The sequence below is a fragment of the Asterias rubens genome, chromosome 3, assembly GCF_902459465.1.
Source record: "Asterias rubens chromosome 3, eAstRub1.3, whole genome shotgun sequence".
Lineage (NCBI taxonomy): Eukaryota > Metazoa > Echinodermata > Asteroidea > Forcipulatida > Asteriidae > Asterias > Asterias rubens.
In genome coordinates, this window is record NC_047064.1 from 18,477,155 (window position 1) to 18,504,649 (window position 27,495).

Below are 27,495 nucleotides of genomic sequence, written 5' to 3' on the forward strand. Positions count from 1 at the left end.
TGGCATCGAGCAACGGAGAGCTGTTGATGTGAGAATAGACTCCCTCGGAAGTAACATAGTTTTGGTGTAAGAGGTTATTTCCCACTAAAGCTGAACTGAAGGCACACGAATATGTGCAAACTACCTTCACTACTGTCTTACAACTTCAATGACCAATTGAGCTTGAATTTTCACCAATTTGTTGGTTTATGCATTTGTTGGGATACATGAAGCGATAAAACTGGTCTTGGACATTTTACCAAATGTGTCCAGGGGACGATTTCACAAAGAACTTGGGACTAGTCCTAAGAGATATTACAAACTTACGGCTCGTCTTAACACTTTGTGAAATCCACCCCAGTGCCTTAAACATCAGCACTTTTTACTCCAAAAGAGCTTTTGGATTCAGCAAAATCAGGTTTTTTTCCCCGGGTTTTCAAGCTACATGTATGTAAGTTTATATGAATATTTATTAGTGGCGTAGTGGAAGTGTTTATAAGCTGAGTTTACACATGAACTGTTTATATAGCTGGCAACAAATATAATCTAAAACAGAAAAAGAACTTTTTGCACATTTTAAATATTTTTCACACATTTGCAGCGGAGGGTTGGACTTTTTCAAAACATTTTCGTACTTGAAAGAAAATATAATTTTTTGGAAGATCATTCTCTGGCCGTTGTTTTTTGTACTAAGAGCTGTAAAAAGTTATTTTGTGATATATAAGCTGATATATTATTCAAATTACATAAATTGTCAGATATTCTGGAGGGGAGAACACAAATTATTTGGATTTTCACCTTTTCACTACAAATTTGATATCCGCAGAAATTTCTGTTTACAGAAGTTGTCAGAAAATATTTTTTGATATTATTATGATTGAAATGTACAAAATATGAAGTTCTGAACGCTAGACTCGTTTCATCTAACATGAAGAGAAAAGTTACATGTTGAAACTATACAAGAGCTGCTTCGAGGGCAGTTGCTGGGAAACAGGGTCAGCCAAGAAATTGTTTTCCCTAACAGTCAATTTGGTACTTTATGTTATTTGGTTTGGTGATTGTGAGAGAAGAGTTGTAGCAATGGATCAAGCTGTTATATAGCTGACTAAACATAGCTTACGTAATCATCATATGTCACACTGTCAAACATTGGACCTTCTACAACAAACCACCAACTCCGTGAACCAAGTCAAGGATTTCAATTAATTTTCTCCTTCAAAAAAATTATGATGTACTCCCGTGAATGGTTTCTTTTTTGCAGGAGCGTCTTTAAGAGAATACGTTCAGATTTCATAGGATATAAAAACCAAGCCACTAAACTATGTGCGACTAAATTGATCTTGAAGACAAACTCTTACTCACAAGATGGTCCTTTCCGTACACTTACTCTTTCATTATTCTCTGGTTACTTTAATGACCAATTGAGTTTAAATTTTTACAAATTTGTTATTTTATGAACATGTTAAGAAACACCACAGTGAGAATACTGGTCTTTGACAATAAGGTGTCCTGAGTGCTTTAAAGCCAACACACTGAAGCTTATAGGTGCATTCTTTGGTCTGTATCAACTTGAGCGGCGAAATGCAGTGTTTAGAGGGGCTACTCTTAGTGCCGAGTAGACAAAATTTAAAATCAATGCAATTATTTTAGTATTTATTATCTTGTATAAAATGAGTTTTTCGTGGCGGGATAGCAATTATGTAAAGCATTATCTAAGAAGTCTTTGAAGGAGAAAATTTAAAATATGTAAAGAAGATTCAAGTCTAATTTACAGCCTCCAAAAAAATATAGATATTTAACTGCCCCCCCCCCCCACCCCCCTTTACCATTCGTTTTATTGTTCACAAGCGGGGGTAATTGTTTGTGACTCTAAAATAATTACAGGGCGCTATGTTCTTGTTTTGAGGGGGTAAAGCTCTTCTTTTTTTCTTATCTGAGTTTTATGCCTGTGTAAAATCGGTAATGCTAATAATGTTTTTGTTTTAAACCCATGAAGGTATTGTTATGTTAATAACGATGTTCTTGATCACCAGGTACTATTTGCCAACAAGCAAGAGAAAGGAATTCCGAAAATAAACATCTAAAAAAATAGATGCACAAAAAATAATAACAATAATTCCTGCTTCTTGGCACTTTCTTTTGGGGCCAAATTTTTCCAGAAGCTCCTTTAATAAGTAAAGCTTCGCCAGAACAAGTCTTAGTTATCTTTCATGAAAGTTACTGATAGATATTTGCTTAGCAGATTAAACTGGGCCCAATTTGGTGAAGCCTCTCAGCACAAAGCTTGCTTTTAAACAGCACAGAAAAGTATTGCTTAGCAGAATAAGGTTACCAGCATTGTTGGGACTGGTGCCTCACTCAATAATATTTGCTTAGCAAAGAAACTTGGCAGTAATTTGGGCACAGTGCGCACAACTTTCTTGCTTAGCATCTTAAGGAAGATGGGCTCGCGAATCTGCGGAAGGTTCGAGGACTGTGTCTCTTGACTCAAGCGAAAAGAAAAAGGAGAAGAAAAACAAATGGGGGAAATGTACATTAATCAAATTGATTGCAATTTACCTTCCTTGTATATTTTATACTATTAGTGTCAGTGCTTAAAAATCATGGCATTATTATAATATTATGTAAAATACTCACTTTAATTTATTAACCGATGTCGGAGAACATTTTTTCGCATTTAATGTGAGAGTTCTGCATTGATGACAGTTATATATGTTTGTATATAGATACAAAATAACAAATAATATTAATTACCAATAAATGTCTGTTGATTAGAATTGCCTGTGGGGTTGTGAAAATAACTGAGCTGCTGAGCTTTTCTTAATTCAATGGGTTTGTGTTCCGCAATGCTCCATACTTGGTCCCTTTTGAAATCAATTATGAGGTTTACACAAACTGTTCCCTTTGTACGATGTGCTTACTCTGTGGACATTCACGCCGCAGATCAAGTTTAAGATTTAAGAACGAGTTTGAACTTGACTGTAAGCAAAATAATTGGTGCTTTTTGAAACGGAGAATCCCATGCTTAAGTCAAGCATTATTTGAAACATAATTTTAAACATTGTCATGTGCTACAAACCAAAGGAAAACATACACAAATATTATATAATGTGAAAGTATTTATTTATTATGATAGTTGTAATCTTGACAACTTGTATACAAATTACCTTACATTGATGTAGGCAACCCAAACAACAATACAGTGTGTGTTTAAAAGAAGTTGAAGAAAGCAACAACTGACCCTCAAAACTCGAGGGAATCACATAGTTAAACAAGCATACTTTCCTGTCTATCTGAAAAAAGGGAATCAAACAAATTGATCATTTCTAAGAGGATGCCTTTTTTTACTGAAAGCACGCATGTTTGTTTGTAGCTATCCATGGAATGTTAATGCTAAACATCTGAGTAAGTAGCAAAAAGTCATTCATTTCTTTTGTCAAGTATTCCGTGGACAGCTTGCAAAATAGACATAACTCTTAGGAATGATCAAATTTCTTTCATTCTATTTTTCTAATAAGCAGGAGAGAGTGCTTGCTAAATATATGTTTTACTGAACGTTTGAGTTTCATTTGTTTGTTCTTGAAAAAAAAAATCACCAATCCCGGTCAACTTAGTTTTGACTAGCCTTGTATAGGTGTGATATACCTGCTGCATGGGTTACAAACGGCTTTCCTTCTCCCCATCCCCATGAGCCAAACCGTTAGAGAATAACAGTTGCAGCAGCTCAGTGATATTATTAACAACCTCTTATACCGTTAATTTTAATCTATTAGGCTGTTATTAATTTTTAATGTGCTATTTTTGTATAAGAAAGGACATCATTTTTGTGTGAAAGCTTCCTGTCATTGTTTCTATACATGTATGACTCATAAAACATAGCATTCAAGTATGAACAACAAGAGTAGTGTTGCTTGTCTGAGTTTTATTTGGTGTGTGAAATTGTCTCCAATGATAGGCTTCTGTAAAGATCAAACAAAGTAAATGCTCAACATAACAACCACAAAAGGTTTAAGAAATTGCAACAAACAAAATAAGAAGAAAAGTTCAAAACGTACTACTAATTGCTCAAATAAAACACAGAAGATCCTCTGGAAAAAAATGAAGAAGTTAGGTCTACTGTGATACCCCCCCCCCCCCCCCAAAAAAAAAAAAAAAAAAAAAAGAAGAGTCTTGTGGATTCTGTTTTCAACTTTTGGGGAGTCTTTAAAAGTTTTTTTTTGTAGTTTTTTTTTCTTGGCTTGAGAAGTGCTCTTCATGAAAATTTCGGGACAATTTCAGGGTTTTCTTCCGGGTGTTCAAGCAAACGGCTGACCTGCCAAATGAGAGAGAGAGAAAAGTCAGGGGTTCAAGTTGTTCAAAAAATATATTTGGTTGGTTTTTAAGAGGCTTGTTTTTAGGGGTATTGTTTTTGTATTTGTTTAGTGTCGTGCATCAATGGGTGAACTGATAGATAATGCAAAAAGAAATTATCGCCATCAAAATCAAAATAATTTGTAAAACTTTTTGGGGGCCGTTCATGTATACAGATAGATTTTGTTATTGTGAACACCGACGGGCAATCGAGCTGCGCTCAACTCTTTGGAGACGTGAATATGCTTTAACATAGGTCCTATTTGGCTACCGAAGTTGATAAATATCAAGTGATTCGGCGAAAACTTGCAGCAAACCTGTTTGGAAGAAAAAGCACGTTTTCAAATTTCGGGGTTTTTTTTCTGTGGGATATTTAGTGTAAAAAAAAAAGAAGGCTGACAGACCCTGCCTAAAATTGAAAGAAATGCAAAGGTATCCGGAAATGTGTTAGTGTTTGGTTTTCAAGAAACCGAGAGTTACAGAATTTGAAACAAAAACTGTGAAGATCACAGATGGGTATAGTAGAAAACATCCCTTGAAACATTTCTGTCTGAAATGTCATATTTGATGAGAAATAAATAAAACTAATTTCGCGTTTGGAGTTTATCGCTCAGTGAGCGTTTTATTCGTTTTTATTTTGGCATCAATGCAATGCAAACAATTTAATCGGTTTTGCACTATTCTCTCGTGACCATGGCCGATCGATCTCAAACTTCTTCAGGAAGTTCAGGTTTGTCAGTTTATGCATAATATGGTGTATTATACACTACCATCATCAGTGTTTTGTTAGCAAAAACCAATTCTGTAATGTTCCTTTAAAAAAAGTTTTTTTTTTTAAGTATTAATTTAGATTTTTTTTCACAATAGCCGCGTTTACTGGTTTCTGCGGGAGCTTAGGAGTGTTGGATGAGATTTATAGAAGCAATCATCCATCAAAACAAAAAATGTACCAAAGCGCCACCTGTTGTTGACTATTTTCTTCAGTCTGGCTTCAAGCTCATGTACTCAGCGTCTTTTGTTGGGGTAAAACCTAGACACGTTGTTATTGTGCAGCGAGCTCGGCCGCTGGCGCGCCATATTCACACGTGCTTCAACTACTTATCTACATCACTCTCACACACTGACTGTGTATTAAACTGTGTGACAGCGGATACCTGAACTTCTTCAGAAGTGACATTCTTAAATCAATATTTCTTCGTTATCTCACCGGATTTTAAATCATGGCAGCAAGTGGTGAAATTGGTAAGAACTGATTTTGTTCCTATTATTCAAGTTGTGACTATGGTATTATTATTATTAATATTTGAATATTGTATGACATTTACCATGATAATTATGTTCGGTCTGGCCGCCCACCCGATGGATGGTGGTACGGTAGCCCCATAAATCGGTCCAATCCACTCCGTATCCTTGGCCCCAGCACCACTGATATCAAAACCTTTCGCTTCCTTGAAATAGGTCCTATCTAATTTAATTTGTTTGTATAATGTCGTAAAAATCAGACATTTTGCATGTCCATTTGTTGGGGGATTTGGCAGTTTGTGGGAGGTGTGATGGACCCCAATTAAAAATCAAACCACGTTGTTAATGTTATTGTAAAATATAGGACAAATCCAACTTAATAAATGAATTTTCTATGAAACACAGCCAATACTCTTGTAATTTTCGTTTACGTTTTTACTACATGTAGCAATTCTAGTTTCACTAGTCATCCTCAGATCAGAACAAGGCACCACCAGTGAAACTAGTCGAAACATAAACGAAAATTACGTGAGTATTGGCTGTGTTTCGTAGAAAATTCATTTATTAAGTTGATATTTTACCAGCCTGATGAACTTCTTTCATGATATAGGACAAATCCACTTCATCGTGTTCATTTCCTAAAATTGTATCGTATCATTGTCATAATAGCCCTTACAGACCTACCAAGTCTCATGCATTAGCCGTGAGACTCATGCATTTGGGCTCTGTCTCACGCTCACACGCACAGCAACCATTGTCTCACGCATTGGGGCCAGACCGGGAAAAAAATAAAAATTAACGACAATGCATTGCCAAATTGCGCTCATGTGTACAAAAAACGCAAGGAGGTGGAGGGGGGGGGGGGGGGGGGGTGGTGAGCTTTGAAAAATCTCACGCAAAGCTGGCCTCTGGACTTGGCATCTCTGCCCTAACTCCTACCTAGTAGAACTATGTGGTTTGGTTCCGCTATCTTTACTGGAGAGACGATAGCGGAACAAAACCGCATAGTTCTAGGAGTAGATAGCCCTACGTATTTATATTTATTTATGGGGCTAGGGTGGGGCAGAAGGAAGCGGGTCAAAAATATTATAATTATTTTTATTGTTTATTTATTGTTTGTACTTATTATTTATTATTTTTATTATTATTTTGTTTGTATATCTAGGTATGCAGCATTCAATGTAAGACTCTGAATTTAATTTTTACTATTTATTTGATAGTTTCGGATCAAGTTTTGGGACTCTCTGAAATTAACTTCCGGATATACCTCATCAGACAAAATGCACATTATCACTCTCTTCCAGCAGAAACTTCAAATACACTTGTTCATTAGTGTTAGTATCAATATAAACCACAAGGGAAACTGACTGGGTAAATTTTTGAAATGATTTGGTCCATTCTTTGTTCAACCCCTAAATCATTTTAATATTAATAAACGGCATTTTATTCAGTTCATTCATGCTTGCTTTCCAACATCTTGACAATACTTTAACTCAATCTTTAATTTTTTCCAGACGGGCACCTTGGAATGTTTTCGGTAAAGTGCGCCTTATTATTATTATTTGTTACTTCGTCCACAGCACTTTTAAGTGTCTCCAATAAGACCGGACTGATTGATTTTGCAAAGCGTCTCCATGCTCTGGGGCTGCATCTTGTTGCGTCTGGAGGGACGGCCAAAGCAATCAAGGATGCTGGGATTCCGGTCAGGTGAGGTTTTATATACATGTATAGCGCTTTTTAACAGCCCTAAAGGGGCATATCAAAGTGCACAGGGTGTCATCATGGCCGTGTGGTTAAAGACAGTTGACACTATTGGTAGTTGTCAAAGACTAGTCTACACAGTTGGTGTATCTCAACATATGCATAAAATAACAAACCTGTAAAAATTTGAGCTCAATCGGTTGTCGAAGTTGCGAGATAATGAAAGAAAAAACACCCTCCGTCACACGAATTTGTGTGCTTTCTGATGCTTGATTTCGAGACCTCAAGTTCTAAACTTGAGGTCTCAAAATCAAATTCGTGGAAAATTACTGATTTCTAGAAAACTACATCATTTCAGAGGGAGCTGTTTTTCACAATGTTTTATACTATCAACCTCTCCCCATTACTGGTAATCAAGAAAGGTTTTATGATGATAGTTATTTTGAGTCATTACCAATAGTGTCCACTGCCTTTAAGAGCATCAAATTCAAGTATGGGTGGTTCAGTCACTTGAGTGTTGGTTTGAATCCCGGTCATGACGCTTGTTTCCTTGAGCAAGATACTTTACTATGATTGCCTCTCTTCACCCAGGGGTATAAATGGGTACCTGGGAGGGTACAGGTTGATATTGAGAATGAAAAAGCCTTTGGAGCACTGGAAAACAGTAGCCCAGGTTGTATACTCCCCATAAGAATGAATAAAGGGATGCTATAATTATAAGAGTTTGTTGGTATTATTATTATTTTCCGGCAAGGTATGTGGAGCTACGATTTAAAGTATGACACCCATTCCTTTACAGCTAGCATCGTGCAATGGTTTACAAGGTGCTGTGATGCAATATGCAGCCAATCAAACCAGGAACACTGGGGCGAACCCCTTTCTCTTTCGATAATTGCACTGAGTTCACAACACATGGGACCAATGGCTTTCTGTTACACCCGAAGGGCGAAGCAAATGGTTAAGTGTCTTGCTTTTTAAAGGACACAAGTGTCACGACTTGGACTCGAACACACACTCTGCCGAACAGAAACACCAGAATATAAGTTCGGTGCTCTTATCTGCTCGGCAATGACACTTACTTCCTTCTACAATTTCCATGGCTACTATTGAAAGCTGCTGTAGACTTCATTCTAACCAAATATTTTTTTTATAAAGGGTTGGTTCTGATTAGACCTCTCGGGCCTGGAATTGGAGGCAGGCCACGGAGGCTATGGGTTTGGCCTTGGTGCCCCTTCAAAGGTTTCCCAGTGACTCTTAAGGTTATCCAATTGAAGTGCCCTTTGCAAAATGAAAAGTGCCTTGCCCTTTCAAAGATGAAAGTTCCAAGTCAGTCTGACCTGTACCAATCTTCTCTCAGATTGAAATTGGTAATTTTGAGTGGTCTGGTGAATGTGGAACATATTTTTGTTTGGTGAAAATGCTCATGAACGTTTACTTCTTGTCTTTTTTCCTGCTTTAGTGATGTGGCCTCTGTGACTGGAGCTCCAGAAATGCTTGGTGGGCGTGTGAAGACCCTACACCCTGCTGTACATGCTGGTTAGTAGCGCTCAGGGTTGTAGCTTGACCAATTTTCAGCGATGTAATTTCTCTGTTTTTAATCGGAATTTCTTTTCTTTCTTTTTGCCCTAAAAAAATAGAACGCCGGTTTTGTTGACCAATTTTCAGCGATGTAATTTCTCTGTTTTTAATCGGAATTTTTTTTCTTTCTTTTTGCCCTAAAAAAAATAGAACGCCGGTTTTGTTGACCAATTTTCAGCGTTGTGATTTCTCTGTTTTTAATCGGAATTTCTTTTCTTTTTTTGCCCTAAAAAAAAACAGAACTTCTGGTTTTGTTTGACGCCACCCCACCCCACCCCCCCTAATTTAAAAGGGGTTAAAGATCAAATTCATAAAAGAATGAACATAAAATCGTATAACAACACCCCAAATAGCAAAGTAGGGCTTTTAAACCAAAGAAAAAATGTTCATGCTCGTAAGTTTTCAAGCTCGCAAGCTTTCGCGCTTTGCCCCTAGAGTTCTGGTTTTCTTCTCCATAGCCTATCACATCCCTGAATTTAGTGGCGAGCAATAAATCAAATTTGTTAGAAGTTAGGGGAGTATACAGCCTGGGCAACAAATAAGCTACTAAACTAAGCTAAAACAATCGCTAGAACCGTCTCTGTCCTCACAGGTACCCATTAAACCCTGAGTGGAGTGAAGCAATTTTTGGAGTATTTCGCTCAGGGACACAATTGTCACGATCAGGATGCGAAACCACACTCTGCTGATGGACAAAAAATTGAGATATTTCCTGGAGTGGTCATTAGTTCTTATCGGTCCTTCTTTCTGTTTGGTTTTCAGGCATTTTGTCCAGGAAGATAGAGCAAGATGTCGCTGATATGAACCAACAAGGCTTTCAGTTTGTCCGGTACGTAATAGGTCTTGGAATTATTAAGCCAAATGGACTGCTAGTCAGTTTGTCAGGTACATGGACATGGTGGAATAGGTCTTAGAGTTAGTAGTTTGAATGCACTGCTCGGACCAATTTCATGGCTCTGCTTACAGTAAGCACAGAATCGGCGCTTGCAGAAGCAGGGAATTCTGTGCTTAGGCTAAGCGTATTTCCTGGGTAGGGAATTTTGGCCTGTGCGCATGCGTACTCCACGTTTCTAGGCATTCTATGTTTACACAGCTAGTGCAGAAATTCTGCGCTTGTACGTATTGACCCATTTCACCTGACGTCCTCATCTGAAAAAATCTTGAATGCGCAATACTGGTGGGCAATTTCACTGTGCGTTTTTATTTAAAACTCTATGCTGTGCGTTATGCAGTGAAGTGCGCTTTTTAGGCGACATGGCGTTAATACACGTAAACCTAACTTGCCCACCAACATGGTGAGCGTGGCATCAGTCGCCGCGTGTGACGCGCGTGCAAGGGGTCAACAGAAGAATGGTGATGGCAAGCGTGGTAATCACTCCTGACATTCATTCTTTGGTTTTCCGTTTTTTTTTCGTTACCACAGTGGCATCTATGCTTTGAATGAAAAGTGTTGTGCAGCAAATAAAGTAGTGCTTTGAAATGATTAATTTTTTTTTTTATTTTCACAAAGATTGGTTGCTTGTAATCTCTACCCATTCGAGTCGACCATCGCCGAACCGGATGTTACCGTGGCAACCGCTGTGGAGCAGATTGACATTGGTGAGTCTGAATGCAAGAATGAAGTGTTCTTTGTAAGCAAAACATAGGATTGGTAACCCCAAAACAAACACAAAAAACCCACTTGTTTTAATATTGAAACTCCATTTATAGATACTAGATCAGTAACAATCCCTCCAAAATGCTGTCAAATCCTTCCAGCAGAAAAAAGGAGAAAAAAACAAGTGTCACTGTTTTCACTTTCAATTTGGTGGCAGCATGGAAATTGAGGCAAAATGAATGTACCTGAAAAAATTCAGAAGAGAATCAGTAATTTTTTTAATATTTATTATTACACTAAAACCTGAATCCCAGTAAAACATTGTTAAAAGTGATTCATGCCAATCTCTATGTTAACTGGTCAAGTAATATGCCTGTGATTTTTTTTACAAAACTCGGGAAAGTATTTAGTAGGCTATGCAGTGCTAACACACATCAGTGTATATGGATAAAACCAAAATGAATATTCTTTATCCCCGATGCAAACTTATTGTCTGTTGAATTTTGTTCAGGTGGCGTTACTTTGCTTCGTGCAGCAGCCAAGAACCATTCCAGGGTCACGGTGGTGTGTGACCCCAAAGACTATAACAGGTTAGTCAGACAAACACAGGTCATTGGCCTTATACTAATTATGTTATCGGGCTAGGGACGACCTCTCTCAAGAGGTCAAAGGAAAAATGCTTTCTAGGGTCATGGCGGTGTCAAATAATTAGATCATTAAATGGTGTTTGAAGCTTTGCATTGTGTGGAGAATAAGAGCAACTATATAAATATGAATAGTAAACTTGCGGGTACAACCATGGGTAAAAACTCTTTTGAAGGAGTGGTGGCTCTGAAAAGAGCCGGTTTGGTCTCGACGTTTCGAACAGTATACTTTGCTCGTCTTCAGGAGAAAGCAGAGTATACTGTTCGAAACATCGAGACCAAACCGGCTCTTTTCAGAGCCACTACTCCTTCAAAAGAGTTTTTACCCATGGTTGTACCCGCAAGTTTACTATTCATATTTATATTTATAGTTGCTCTGAAGTAGATCATTGTCCTTATTTTACAATTTTTTATTTTTTTGATAATGAAAGTCCCATAAACCAGGCCAGAAGGCCACTTCAAGTTGTGTGGGCTACAATCATTTATTTTTCCAGGGGTCGTTGCCCCCTACTCCTGGGGCTGAAACAGGGTTACCCCCCTTTACAGTCCTTATGGATGTAGGCATGGGTATCATCAATCAGAAGCATGGCTGGTAGAGCAGAAAGCACTACCTCCCCAACTTTTACGAAGCAATCATGATTATAGTGTCTTGCTTTAAAGGACGCAAGTGTTTACAACCGGGACTCAAACCCGGCTCTGCTGAACAGGAACACCAGTGCTTGAATCTGGTGCTCCTCAGCAGCCGTTTTCACGAAACTTTACGCAACTGCATAAGTCCACTTGCGCAACGTTCAATTCTCTTGGGCAACGCTCAATTCACTTGCGCAACATTCAATTCACTTGGGCAACGTTCAATTCACTTGGGCAATGTTCAATGCACTTGGGCAATATTTAATTCACTTGCGCAATGTTCAATTCACTTGTGCAACGTTTATGGAGCAACTTGCGCCATAAACGTTGCGCAAGTGGACTTACGCATGCGTAAAGTTTCGTGAAATCGGCTGCTGGTCAATAGAGAAATGCTAATCACTAGCAAAACCTTGTTCATTTGAGGGTCGTTCTTTTTTATTTCCTCTCATAATGGTTCTGCCCCTTAAGTGGACTAGTGGTGCATGAGATATGTATATTTTGGTCTATTGAAAGGATTGTTTAACTTTTATCATGATTTGCGTGTTGATTACTAACTATTTTTTTTCGCATTCGCACGAATGATCGTAATTTTCTGACAGGGTTCTTCAAGAACTAGAAAGCAACCAGGACAAAGATACCGCACTAGAAACCAGACAACAGCTCGCTGTCAAGGTATGTCCATCTCCTGCCGATTTTAGATTTTTAGGCAGGTTTTGAAACAGGTTTTAAAGACACTGGACACCTTTGGTAATTGTCAAAGACCAATCTTCTCACTTGGTCTATCTCAACATATGCACAACATAACAAACCTGTGAAAATTTGAACTCAATTGGTTGTCGAAGTTGCGAGATAATAATGGAAGAAAAAACACCCTTGTCACACAAAGTTGTGTGTTTTCAGATGCTTGATTTCGAGACCTCACGAATGAGGTCTCAGATTTTTAAACAGGTTTTTCACCGTATTTTCTTTTTTTATGCGTATGTCAGGATACACCAAGTGAAGATATTGGTTGTTGAGGATTACCAAAAGTACACCCTGCCTTTGAAAGGGCAAAGGGAACAAATATGTATTTGCTGTTTGATAAAAACAACTCTTTGTATTGTTAAGAATGGGTTAATAGTTGCTTATGCAATATTACGTATTAAGTAAACTGGTGGTCGTGATTCTTGTCTTGATGACCCATTGTCCCCGACCGCATTTGCCAGCAGAACATTGGAATTCCACGAAACTGGTTGTTTAAAATGATGGACAATGCTTGCGACTCGGCAGATTCTAAGTTTTGGTTTACAGAAACTGACGTGAGTGTGATAACTTCGACTGTCAGTTTTGGTTTACAGAAACTGACGCGAGTGTGATAACTTCGACTGTCGGAATAACTTTGTTTTGTTTTCTTTGCCTTTTTGTGCGGACCAGGCATTCAGTCACACAGCCCTCTACGATGTAGCCATATCAGATTACTTCCGTCAGCAGTACTGCAGCAATGCCTCCCAACTTAGCCTCCGCTATGGGACCAACCCCCACCAGAAGCCCGCTCAACTCTTCACCTACCGCGAGGAGCTCCCTCTGAAGGTGCTCAACGGTTCCCCTGGGTTCATCAACCTCTGCGATGCCCTCAATGCCTGTCAGCTGGTCAAGGAGTTGCGCGCCGCACTCGGGATGCCGGCGGCGTCCTCTTTCAAGCACGTCAGCCCCGCCGGTGCTGCTGTTGGGTATGAGTTGAGTCCAGAGCAGGCGAAGCTGTGTATGGTAGCTGACATGATGCCGTTAACCCCGCTGGCCACAGCTTATGCCAGAGCAAGAGGTTTGGTTTATTCATTTTGGATTTTACCCATATACACCGATGTGTCTTAGCACTGTATACTCGGTACTTTCCTGAGTTCTATGAAAGAATTCACAGGCATATTACTCGGGTAGGGTTGGAACATACGACCTTTGCTAATGTAGAGCAGTGTTATACAAACTGGACCACTGAGAATGCCCTGTAGCTACAATCCCGGCCAAAATGTGTTAAAATGCATTACAATAACCATTCCCTGTCCGCTTCCCCCTGACAATATACAATTGTTGCACATTGTGACGGGGTCCATGGCGTTTTGTACACTCGAGGGTGGAAATGGAACCCGAGGCGAAGCCGAGGGTGCCATTTCCCCTTGAGGGTGTACAAACCCCATGGACCCCAGTCACAACGTGCAACAATTGTTTTGTTATACCTGTGTATAATTGTTATTCCTCTTCTCAAAGTTCTGTTGTCATCTTCAAACATTATTACGACGGACTATTCATTGTTTAATGAGCAGACGAACAAGAAACAATTCCCTCGAGCCTGCAGTTGTTTCACACAGCGCTGGAAATCGACTAACGCTGGGAACGATCAATGTGATGTACACCGGTGTACATTAATTTTCATGTTACCCGGCCCGTCGAGCCATGTAACATGCGTTTTTGTTGCGCGTCACATGATTGGTTCTCGACCAATCAAACTTCACAGTTTGTTACCGAGGTATAACAATAAATATTGTCTCCCTTGTCCCCGTCCCCCCGCTCAATGTTGACTGGAATGCTGAAGACCGTGCAATGAGAACCAATATTGAAAGGGGGCAGGTGGGGGGGGGGGGGGGGGTGCCAACAAGATATGGCCGGGATTGTATAGAGGCAGTTTGAATTCTATGTTTTGGCAGCTGGTACTGCAAACGATTTAATTGTTAGTGTTGTAAGTATGTCACTGCTCTAGAATTGCGAAGGTCATTGGTTCAAATCCCACCCGAGTAATGTGCCTGTGAATTCTTTCACAGAACTCGGGAAAGTTCTGAGGATCTTGAGCGAGTGTCTTGCTCAATGACTCAAGTGTCACGACAGGGACTCGAGCCCACTCTCTGCTGATCAAAAATACCAGATCTTACCTAGCCATGACACCAAATCTGTAGCAAGTCTAAAGCCCGGTTCATACTTCCTGCGAATGCGAACGGGAAGCGAATGTTGACGTCACAAAAATCGCAATGAATATTCGCAGCAGTGCAGCTCCGTTCAACTCACTTGCGAATATCGCTGCGAAAGGATAGTTGTGACGTCAAATTCGCTTCGCATTTGCATTCGCAGGAAGTATGAACCGGGCTTTATAGGTTGATATATCTTCAGTTATATAAGGGTTACATTCAATCTTCCTCTAGTTGAAACAAAATCCAAGCTTTGAACATTTCGTAAAGCTTTTGTCATTTTGTTCCTTTGTAGGTGCTGATCGTATGTCCTCATTCGGTGACTTTGTTGCTCTGTCGGACATTTGTGACGTCCCCACTGCAAAGATTATCGCTAGAGAGGTAAATTTTCTTTTTTATTGTATCACTCCTATGTTCAGACAACCCTATGTACCAAGAACCCCACTTGATCTACACGCTAGGGTTAGCGTCAGGGTGAGGGTTAGGGTGAGGGTGAGGATTGGGGTTAGCGTCAGGGTGAGGGTTAGGGTTAGGGTGAGGGTGAGGATTGGGGTTAGCGTCAGGGTGAGGGTGAGGATTAGGGTTAGCGTCAGGGTTAGGGTGAGGGTGAGGGTGAGGATTGGGGTTAGCGTCAGGGTGAGGGTGAGGATTAAGGTTAATGTCAGGGTGGGGGTGAAGATTAGGGTTAGCGTCTGGGTGAGGGTTAGGGTGAGGTTGAGGGTGGGGAGGGTTTGGGTGAGGGCGGGGAGGGCTAGGTAGAGGGTGGGGGAGGGTTATGGTGAGGTTTTTGGCCAGGGTTAGAGTTAGGTTGAGGGTTAGGGCTGGGGTGATGAATATACCTTTAGAGGGGTGGTAGAACATGGGTGTGTTCCTTATGAACAACACAACAAATTTTCCCCTACCATAATTTTTGTTTGACATTTTGTGATGGATTAAAACAATTTTAGATAAAAAAATGTAGTTTTTGTGTGCTTTGCTGTTGCCACCCTTATTTTTTTGCAACAACAAAGTTACATGTCTGCAATAAATCCAGGGCCCATTTTCATAGAGCTCTTAAATACTTTTTGCTTGAGCAGCTCTATGAAATTGGGCTTCAACCAATTTCATAGAGCTGCTTAAAGCCATTGGACCCTTTCGGTAAACAGTATTGTCCAAGGCCTACACTTCGTGTACCACAACTTCTATATCAAATAACAAACCTGTGAAAATTTAGGCTCAATCTGTCATCGGAGTCGGGAGAAAATAACGGGAAAACCCACCCTTGGTTTCCGCGCGTTTCGCCGTGTCATGACATGTGTTTAAAATAAATCCGTAATTCTCGTTAACGAGAATTGATATCGTTTTGCTGTTTTCTCAAAAAGTAAAGCATTTCATGGAATAATATTTCAAGAGAAGTCTTTCACCACTACCTTCTGTAAACCCTGTAAGTTATTTGTAAATCTGTGAACTTTTTTTTTTTTTCTGAACCGAAAGGGTCCAATGGCTTTAAGCACAAAAAAATTACGTTCATCAGAGTTTGGTTACCAGCCAAAATAAAATATCATGACACATGAACCCTTTGTGACTGGTATCGACTGCTAATATTTGCCTACCAGAAAAATAAATAAGCAATGTTTGTCTTGCTTAGGCAGCTTTATGAAATCGGGCACTATAAAGAGAAAGACAGATTTACAGCTGTAAGTCTGCTGCTACTTTGTAACCCCCCCCCCCCCTCGATATGGCCCATTCCGAAACCTCTGTTTTGGATACCTCTGATTAATAATAAACAATGTTAATTGTTTGTGTTTTTCTAGGTATCGGATGGTATAATAGCCCCTGGGTACGAGCCTGAGGCATTTGAAATCCTGGCCAAGAAGAAGGGCGGCAAATACTGTATTCTCACGGTAAGTGACTGTTCTCAAGTTTATGTAAACCCAGGGATGTGATTTCTCCCTGTTTTTTCTTGTGTTTTTTTTTTCTTCAGAAATGAAGCTAACATCCTGCATGTCTCTCCTAATATTCATGCATCATGTCATAATTCTTACCCTACTGAGGTATAGGCGCAAGTCCACCGCCGCTTGCAGTGGCTGTGCCTGTGGCCTCATTGTGGGTTAGAACTGTGACGTACTCATGCATAAGTGAGGCGTATTCAGGGATGCCAGTTTTCCGGCTTTTGCTGGAATTCACGCTTTTTCAAATTTTCCCCCGTTTTTTTTCCGGCGCTCCGTGTTTCAGCTGGCCGGAAAAAAATTAATTTTTAGAAAAATGATTTACGGCGCTCCGTATTTATCTGGCCGGAGAAAATATATTTTAAATGAAAACAGAGTTCCGGCGTTTCGTATTTCATCTGGCCGGAGAAAATATGTGCCGTCAACTCGCCGTCATCTCAACCACTACGCAGATGGCAGGTATGAACTAGCCTTGACCCAAGGTGTTAGCAGTCAATTAAGATAAAGTGCAGTACATACTACACTTGCAGTACCAATCATTGACGCCTTTGGGAAAGACTATTCCAAATGCAGGAAAGCGCCCTCTGTTACCCCCTCTCATCGCTGCAATTTTTGTTCAGGCTCTGAAAGAAAGAGTCACTGGCATCCCTGGGCGTATAAAGCCCCAGGTTGCAGAGGAGGGCTTTTAAAACCAAAGATAAGTGTTAATAATTGGGCTCCGTGCTCGCAAGTTTTCGAGTTCAGTTTTGTTTTTTCAACAGCCTAACACATCCCTGTAAACCTGACCGTAAGGCCGACCATGTTTTTGCAGTCTTGGATTGCAAGGGATTTTCCTTAACTTTTTTTTTAAACTCGCCTGGCGAATGACTCAATTCAATTTTTGGGTTGCACGCAAGATTTTACATGTTTGTAAACTTAAACAACGGTCGCGATTGAGGCCACATTCAATGAAGAACATGCCAAGACTTAAGACTTGTCAAACCATTTTACGATCTCTTTGGGATTTTACAACTGTATCCCTCAGTTATTGTGACAAGCAAAACATGTTTTACTCAAGCTGTGACTAGTAACACCCATATTATAGACATGGGAGGTGGTGCTTTGTGCATTACCGGCCAGGCTTCGGACTGATGATACCCAAGCCTACATCCGTACAGCCTCTGGAAAAAATAATTGTAGCCCACACCTTGAAGTGGCCTTCAAGTCTGGCAACTTGCAAAAAAATTTTTTAAAAATAGACGCCGCTTCCACTGTGATGGAAAAGTGGCCGAGAGCGTGGCCAATCGGGGGCAAAAAGTGGGAGGATCTCCATTAGAGTGGTTTGGTCGGGGTGGGATTTCCTAGGTCGGGAAGTTGCGTTCTCTCCCCATGCTTATTTTGAACATGCTCAAAATAAGCATAGCCAGTTTGTATCAAACAATAAGAGGGGCAAAGTCGAGTGGGAACGCCATTATCTAAAAAACAGCATGGTAGCATCCTTGTGAGATCTCTTTGGTCGCAATAAAACGCAGTACTGTCAAGTAGAAACAACCGTTTGGTCGGCATTGGTCTTGTGGTATTCGTAGTGGTCAGCATAAATTTTGATGTAAAAGCAGTACAGTTGAACAAATAAATGTCTTGAAATTCAAATGTTGTGTCGAGTCTCTAACTTTCCAAATTGCTTAACGTTGACGATGATTGTATCCCGACTTGATAACTTTTTGAGATCGGGGTGATAGGCACGGTCTTCGTAAGGTTGCAGAGCTGTGTGAACAGGTCTGACTGTTTTTAGTCACATTTGGCGACGGGGCGACTGCTAATTTCGAACTTTGATTGCACCGTTGATCCTCACCTCTACAAAGTACAGGCATGATATCCTTCCTACTTTGGTTCGTTTTCTGGTTTTTTTTGCCCTTGCATACATGTGTAAATCAGAAAAACATTGTTTTTTTTTGCAGAGATCATTTGTTTCCATTTATGTTCAAGTACATCTTTAAAGAAACACAGACTAATGAAAGAATAAAACTTTTTAAAGCAGTTTGGTACTTTGATGGAGAACCAGCTAATTTGACTAGACCTACATGTAAACAAAAGGGCCTTACCATCAACTAGCTACTAAAAGTACATTAAACCAAAAGATTGAAGAAAGATTATTATTATTATCATTATTATTATTATTATAGGTTTTCTCGGTCAATATCGGAAAATGAGCAGCCAATTTAACCACCAGCCTATTCTATTTCGCACGAAATCCAATGCTACTGAAAAGGGTCATTCGATTTCTTTTTAAGACTAGTCAAATTTACTTTTACGTCATTCGATTTAACAAAATAATCATTCAATTTAACAATTCATCAAAGCTGCACTCAAATTGGCAGGAGTTTTTTTGAAGCGTGTGTTTAGTCATTCAATTTCACGCCAACAGATTAATGGTTGGTGAATATTAATAAAAAAAAGAAAAAAAAAAAACTGGAAAAACATAAATATAAAAAAAAACATTCAAGCACATTCAAATATTAGGTCTTGGTCAGTTAACCATTAAATGCCCCCCGAAAAAATAAAGAAGAAAAAACCCTTATGGGGCCCCAGGTAAAGTCTAATGGAAACATAAAATAAAGAAAGTAAGGTTCGCTTAAATTAAAAGGGAAGGTACAAAACAGTTACCTTTTACAGTTGATCTGTTTATTTCTATTTCTTTAGTCGTATACTTATTTGAATCCTCGTTTAGCGAAATTGATTGCCTCTTTACGAAATTGAAAATGATTAAATCAGCGAAATCTCTAGTCGAACCAGCTTTGCTAAATTGAATGATGATTGTTAGTCATGAAAAAGAATGAGTGTGCTAGCAACTTGAATGCCTCAAAACAAAATTGAATGACCGAATTCTGAATTTGAATAGCAGTAAAAACCGGAGAGGGAAAATAGCTTTAATTCGAACGCATGAAAATTACATTTGCTGCTCATTTTCCGAAATTGACCAAGAAAACCTATATTATTATTTATGGTTTATTAAAATCTAACTTGTAGCCAATGGCTAAATTGCATCAGTACAATACAAATTTTCAAAGCAATTAACATTAAGCAATGAGCAATTAGAAAGAAATAAATAGTTATCAAAAAGTACTAACCGCATTAAAATACATTGGGAGAACTCAACATAAAGAGAGACTGTCACAAATGTAAAACATGTAGATTGCATTAAATTTGTACAATAATAATTTAAAAAACAATTTACATTAAGTTTTGATCAATAAAAAGGAAATGATTAAACAAAACTTGACTTACAGGGGGAGTACCCTACATAAAGACAAGGCAGTCACAAATTTAGCAATCAAAAGAACCCATCAAGCAAATGTTATGAGCTCCTTGCACCAAAAAGCTTGTGAAGCAATTTCCAAAAAAATTGCAACTACAGCACATACATGTTGTTTAAGTGTTTATCTGGCCACCTGGCATGTGGCCCCTCATTTGAGGGCAATATTTTTTATAAAATGCATATGGTTGGAAAGATGTTTTAAAAGTAGAATACAGTGATCCACACAAATTTGCCTCGAAATTGCGTGGTTTTCCATTTACTGTGCGAACTAACACGGTGGGTCATTTAAGGGAGTCAAAAATTTGACTCCCATAAATGGCCGACCGTGTTAGTTGACGAGGTAAAAGGAAAACCGTGCAATTCTGAGGCATGTTTGTGTGGATCATTGTATTCTACTTTTACAACATCTTTCTACCCATATGCATTTTATAACAAACGGTTACAAACGCTTTTCAAAGACCAACTCGACCGATCCAAGGCAACGTGTTCCTTTAGTGTGAATAATGATTGCTTATAAATGTGTTCTAATATTACTTGGAAGACAACTCTTAAATTCTTCCATTAGTACCAAATCATGCAAGTGATCAAAACTTGACAATGGCTTTTAGGTTGAAATATACATCAGTTGATGCTTTACCATCACAGCATACAAGTCTGCCAAAGGTCTGGTTTAAAAAAAATAATACCGATGACGTCACCAAAAAAACATCTAAAGATACACTTTTACTAGATGTTTGTGTCAAAGAGTTTATGACAATTGTTTCAAAATTGGTAAACATAATCTCCTTCATAACAGCAACATATCTGTGGAGTCTTAGCTTCATGACGTCATCATGTGTCACGTGGTATTGCTTTAAAGGTGCACTTTTCAAAGCTGTGTGTATGCCAAACCAAAAGTTCGACTGAGGTGAAACTTGGTGTATTGTAAGTCGATGACATTAACTTCTTGAACTCAAAATGATGTCATGATGACATCCTCATAATGTTTTGACAATTTTTGCAATTTTGATCATTTAGTACAAATCTTGAGAACAAAGCAAGGTGCATTATTTGTTTTTTATACCAGGCTTTTACTCCCAGGAACCGAACACCTAGAGTTTGTTCACCGAATTCTTAATGTCTTGTTTTTCATACTCATCTGCTTTCTCTCTCTGTTCTTTCCAGTCATCAGGCTTGATGTCAATGCCCAAGTCTTCAACTGTTTTTTTGAGTACTTCATATCCTGATTCAATACTTTGAATCTTTTCTTTCAAGTTTTCCATTTTTTTTAGTTTTTGAATGTCACTGCCTTCAATGTCCAAGCTTTCATCTGCGTCTTCTCCTGGTTTAGACTTTTGCATTTTTCCAATATAATAGTCCAGCATTAAAAGTGTCACCTTCTTCCATGCAGAACTATCCATGGGTGACAAGGTAATCCTATCATTACCCTTTAACTTGTTGCGGCCGGTTTTATCTGTGAAGGTCTTGGCAAAGTGAATGTTAAACTCGACCTTGTCATGTTTTTCTATGAATTGTATGATCTTGTCAGCACAGTCACCACACGGGGAGTAGTTGATGTAGAGTGTACATGTATACTCAGGTGACTTATTCGCTGACTCAGGTGACTTATTCGCTGAATCAAGGTCAGACTCAAGGTCAGCCTCAAGGTCAGCCTTAAGGTCAGCTTGGAAAAGAAGCTCAGCATGAAGCTCATTAGGTTTGTTGTAATACATCTTGGGGGTCCCTTCTGGACTTTGCACAATGAGAATGGTTTCCTTGGGCCATTCAAACCGGTCCTTGGGCCATTTCCCTTGAGAGTATCCCGACCTGATCATGACAGCAATGTCATGATCAAAAACATGATCAATGTCACGTTCAAAACTGTCAGGCTCGTATTTGCTTGCCATGCTGATAGAATTTCTGTAAAAATACATAGGAAGTTTCCATGTTAATTCTTTTTGCAATATTAAAGAAACATTCTGCTTTAAATTGTATGCAGTTTGTGTGTGATATAATAACCACACTTCACAATGGACCATCTTGTTACCTGAACTCTTAAAATTTGTGCCTCCCTCGTTATAGTAGTTAAACTCCCCTCCCCTCCCCCTATTTGGAAATCATTTACCGAAACACATTAATTTATTATTATTTATATTTTTCATTTGTTTACTTATGTATTTATTTATTTATTATGATGAATAGGGTAGATGGCCTTAGCTTTCGATCCAATCCGGACCTTCTTCAGAGGCATAAAACAAGTACAAACAAATACATATCCATTTATAGAAAAAGATAGGGGGAAAGGGATTAAGGAAAGGATCCAGAAAGAAGCGGGAAAATACCAGCCAATCAAAGTTTCTATTTCAGAAACAATATTGGTGGCTATGAACCAATAGGAGTGAAGTGGCGAGGACAAAGGATGTTTAGAATGAAAGGAAGGGTTACTGGACCATAAAAGTGGTAAATGTATTGTTCGACAACAATGCAGGGAGACATGAAAGGGTAGGATTAGAGAGCAAGTTGCATCATGATGCAACTAACAATGGTCAATTAATAAGAATAGCAAGACCAAAGGTATGATGATTTTAAAAATAGGTATGAGGGACCTGTGGAAAAAAGGGGGGGGGGGGTTACTTACATCAGATAGTTACAGTGATGAATTTATAAAAACAACTTTAAACTAGGTTAATTTATACTTTATGTACAGAATATATACAACATATAAGTTCTTAGGCAGAAGTGAAGTGGAGGGTAATGAGAAGTTATTTATCACCAGTGTTTATGTTAAGTCCAAAGGGTTTGACTGTCTTGAGTTGGTGAATCCAGTGTGATTCTCTATGCTTGCGGTGTGTGTCATCACCATTGCAAGCTTCAATCACCAGAAGTTCAACATCACTGACACTATGATTGGGGCTGTTGAAGTGGATAGAGACTGGGTACGGTTTCTTAGTCTTTATGGAAGAGACATGATTCGCAAAGCGAAGACTAAGTTTGGTCTTAGTCTCTCCCACATATTGTAGCCCACATCTCTTACATGATATGACATAGACTACATTACACGTGCTGCATTCAGAGTCGGTCTTGATGTTGTATGAAGAGCCAGTGGTATGACTCTTCACCTTACATGAGGGCTTAATGTGCAGACACGTTTTGCATTTGGAACGGGTACATTTGTGACAGCCCAGTATATCTGTCGGGGGTTGTGTTTGGACTGTACCGGGGGGAATTTTGGCCCTGACTAGTATGTCACCAAGGTTCTTAGGGTGGCGGAATGCAACCATGGGAACCTCAGTGATTGCTGAGTGTAACCTGCTGGAGGAGTGAAGTATAGGCATGTTATTATTGAGAATTGAGGGAAGTTTGGGTAATTTGGGGTGGAAGGTGGTGACCAAAGCAACTCTATTGGTAGGAGTTTTTTTAGCTCCCGTGTTAGTCAACAGAGTATGACGAGGTACGTTGAGAGCCCTGTTGATAGCAAGTTGGACCCTACGTTCGCTGTGTCCCCTAGATACTAGGTGTTTCCTTAGCTCTGATGAGCGCCTCTTGTACAGGGTATCTGTGGAACAGATACGCCTGATACGTAAGGCCTGACTGTAAGCAATTGCCTTCTTACAGTGACTAGGGTGACAGCTATTGGAGAGAAGGTACTGGTGGGTGTCGGTGGGTTTACTGTAAACATCTGTGACAAGGCCATTAGGAGACTTGGTTATTGTTACATCTAGAAAGTTCACACTGGTGAGAGATTGTTCGGTGGTGAACTTTATGGTGGGGTGAAATGAGTTGATATGGTCAATAAACTCATCCAAGCTATCTTGGTCACCACACCAGATGGAGAAAATATCATCAATAAATCTCCACCAAACTAGTGGTCGGTTGGGGGCGGAGGACAGGAGTCTGTCCTCCAACTGAGACATGAATAGGTTAGCATATGAGGGTGCCATTTTGGTACCCATGGCAGTACCCTGTACCTGTAGAAAATGCCTGTCAGAAAATGTGAAATTATTCTTCATTAGAATGTGGCTCATGAGTTCCTTAATATGACTCACTGAGGGGCGGGACTGATTACTAGCATTGAGGGCAGAGACACATGCACTCATGCCTTCATGATGGGGTATGTTAGTATACAGTGATGAAACATCAAAAGTAACCAAAATAGCAGAGTCAGGTATTTGGTGCTTGACCTCATCTAGTTTGTGGAGAAAGTCTTTGGTATCCTTGATGAAGGAAGGAATACGGCAGACTAAGGGTTTGAGGAAGCTATCGACAAACTCAGAAATGCGCTCTGCGGGGCTACCATTCCCAGATACAATAGGTCTCCCCGGGTTATTGGGCTTGTGTATCTTAGGTAGAAGGTAGAACCTTGCTGTACGGGGGTCATGTGGGAGGAGATAGTTAAATGTATCTTTCTCAATATCATTGGCATTATAAATCTTAACCAGGGTATCACTGATATCTTGGGAGAAAGATTCAGTGGGATCAGAAGCACATTCAATGTAATGGTCAGTGTTACTGAGCTGTCTAAGGCCCTCAGCAATGTAGTCATGTGTGTTCATGACTACAACTGCGGACCCCTTGTCAGCCCGTTTAATCACTATGTCTGGTGATTGGCAGAGTTGTGTAAGGGCGTGACGCTCATCTTGGGGGAGGTTATTGGGAGTAGGGGTACTGGGGGCCTTAAGAACCTCGGAGTTAACCGAATTGATGTATGTCTCTAGAGCCACATCTCGGTTCTTAGGGGGTACCCAAGTACTCTTTTCCCCGAAGCGGTTGCGGGGAATAGGTTGGGTCTCCACAGATGACTCGTCATCCATGGAGGGCTCTACATGAAAGTATTCACGTAGGCGTAACCTACGATTGAACTGGGCCATGTCCTGTTGGAAAAGAAGTTGGTTAGGCTCTCTGGGTGTGGGGCAAAACTTAAGACCCCTTGAGAGGAGTTTAACCTGTGGGTCAGTAAGGACCATGTCAGACAGGTTAACTACAGTATTGGTCTCTGGCAACCTAACAGTAGGAGGAGCAATGGTGGCTCTCTTACTGTGGAAACGTCTATGGGTGTGTTTCTTATGGTTAGCCAGGACATTCATACGTTTCTTGTTCTGTTTGTCCATTAGGGTGGACCTTAAGTGTTTGACGTTACATAGTATGGTATCTTGTAACTGTTCAAACTCTTCAATAGAGCATGACTCTTGGAGTTGAGACTCAGTGTTTGTTATCTCATTTATTTATTAATATTATTATTGGTTTTTGTGGCGGGTAGGAAAACAAACATCAAACCTTTGAGCTAACTAATTGCACCACGCTTACACTTGATCCGACAAGGGCAATCAAAGGAGGATCAGATCAGGCAAGGGCGATCAAAGGGCGGTCAACGCCTAGTAAAAACTTGATAATGACCAGGATAAAAATTGACAGTGAGAGGACACTCAGCAAAGGAGGTCAAAGACAAAATGAAACACTTAAAGCGTCCTCAATACTTGCCATTTTGCGTTGATGTCGATGTTGTAGTTGGGTCAAAACTAATGGCAGAAAAACTAATATGAAATGGAAAATATCTTTCATCTTTAAAAGGGGAAAAAACCCCAGAGAAGAATGATAAAAATGCTTGTTCATGTAATGGAAAACTGGCAAACCGTGTGTAACACAACGACACTACACACACACCCACACGCACAGCCAAATTGAAATGGCGCGTCGCAATGAGCAAAACAATATGAAGATGAAATCGCGCACAATCAACATAGAGATATCAATGCGAGATCACACTCAAGTGTAAACGCGACACCTTAAGGCTTGATCTCCCTTTTGGGATCAGATCCTCCAATGATCCTTGTATGAGGATCAAGTGTAAACGCGGTGTTATTCGATTTTTACTTAGCTTTTGAGAAATGTCAAAGTAAAGGATAGTACTATCTTTTGTTTTATGAGGCTAGATTTATCAATGTTTGCTTGTTGTAAGAACTCCCAAAATTTAGGAAGGAATTTAAGAAAGGTCAATTTTGGAAAAAGAAGGGGGGACTAGTTTTTTGATCAACTTTTTACAAAATTACAAGTAGGGGAACTTCATACTCATGACCAAAATAATAACTAAACACAAAATTAGGGATAATTTAATAAATAAGTTGAAAAATAAGTTGAAAAATTTTGTTCAAGTTGGTCGTAAAAAAAAAATTCCCATTTTGTTTTTCTTCTGAATATACTGTTTCCAATCACTCACTTCAAATCTTTGACTGTAGACCTTTTTTTCCCAGCAATATTAACTCTCATTCCCATTTCCACTCACAGGAAAACACAGTTTTGTCTTCATTATAACACATTATTTTACTTGTAAAAAATTTGATAAATAATGATACTTACAGTTTTTGGCTGTTGCGAAGGTCCAGTTGTCTTTAGGCCTGTGTCTTTAGAGAACACCCTTAGTGTAATTTGCAGACACCACTTTCAATGCGTCTAAGGCGTAGTCTAAAAACAGTGTAGTGCGATGCGTTTAATTAATTATTCAACCTATCTGGAACCTTCAATGATACATGATCAGTGCGGTACAATGCCAAAACAGGAATCCAAATTCCTGTTCTGGCATCACACTTCCTATAAATCAGGAAACATTCATCATCCAGCAAAGTTGTCTCCAAATCAGGAAACGTACTGTGAGTTACCTGATCACTAGGGAGATGTTTGGTGTTTATTTCCAGAGTTGAGTTTTAGTATTGGGGAAGGATATTTACTTCGCAATGGTGGTATACCTAGCATGATATGTAGGTTGGTATATGGACGGCCAAATGTTCCATTTTGTTGAACAGACGCTAATGAAAAAGGTCAACATAGGGCCCTTTTGTTATTATATCTCAGTAACCTGACGGTCAATTGCTTAGTACAAATCAGTGAGGAATGGACATCGACGTCATTTTTCTACAAAACTTCGACCAATGCAAAGTTCTTTTGACAACTTTAAAACAGCCGTTGCTAAAACGTATGTTTCACCATGGAGGTTTGACATACTTCCGGGGTGTCAACTCTGAAACTAATCTAAAACGATAAATTCATGTACTCATTGAAAGGTTTAACTGGCAATACTTATATTAAAAGAATCAGCGGTGTATACATTATTTTTATCCAATTGAGTCCAAATTTTCACAGTTTTTTTTTTTAATGCAGTTTAGATACACCAAGTGAAAATACTGGTCTTTGACAATACCAAAGGTGTCAAGTGCCTTTAACAGCAAAATGGAAAGCATTAAGAAAACAAATCTTAGAGTACACAGCAAAGTGAAAAGCATATATAAAGAAAATAAAACTTAGAGTATAATTTACATTAAACCCACCAAGAAAATTATATAAAAATAGGCCAGACCAGCTGTTACCTAAATGAATCCATTGAAAATTCTACAAACAACTAAAAGGAAATGTATTTACTGCAAATCTATTGTTAAAAATTACAAATTACTTGATTCATCAAGTTTAATTTTTGGGTTGCACGTAAATTTCAACTTTTCTAAATCCATAATAATTTGTAAATCACTGGTGGCAGAGTGTGAACAGTAGAAAATGTAGTAATTGCAAAACCACTATAACTGTGTTGGGCAACTTAGTCAGCATAGTTTGGAACTCGCTTGTGAAAAATCAACGGTGCGAGAGGCCGTGG

The 27,495-nt window shown here is 39.3% G+C and overlaps 2 protein-coding genes across 2 annotated transcripts; one reads left to right on the forward strand and one right to left on the reverse strand.

Moving 5' to 3' along the window:
* Positions 1 to 5,403: 5,403 nt before the first annotated feature.
* On the forward strand, positions 5,404 to 18,209 carry LOC117288121 (bifunctional purine biosynthesis protein PURH-like). The gene is given in 11 exon segments (XM_033768822.1): positions 5,404 to 5,571; positions 7,152 to 7,278; positions 8,732 to 8,808; positions 9,613 to 9,679; positions 10,361 to 10,449; positions 10,959 to 11,037; positions 12,321 to 12,393; positions 13,135 to 13,522; positions 14,950 to 15,035; positions 16,448 to 16,537; positions 18,048 to 18,209. Coding segments are annotated over 11 exon segments (1,245 nt in total). The 5' UTR covers positions 5,404 to 5,549; the 3' UTR covers positions 18,195 to 18,209.
* Positions 18,210 to 20,297: 2,088 nt separating this feature from the next.
* LOC117288460 lies at positions 20,298 to 26,344 on the reverse strand. The gene is made up of 2 exons (XM_033769336.1): positions 26,211 to 26,344; positions 20,298 to 21,776 (listed from the first exon to the last, which is right to left on the reverse strand). Exon 2 carries the CDS (start codon positions 21,761 to 21,763, stop codon positions 20,969 to 20,971), a length of 795 nt encoding a protein of 264 aa, XP_033625227.1. The 5' UTR covers positions 21,764 to 21,776; positions 26,211 to 26,344; the 3' UTR covers positions 20,298 to 20,968.
* Between the last annotated feature and the right edge of the window lie 1,151 nt (positions 26,345 to 27,495).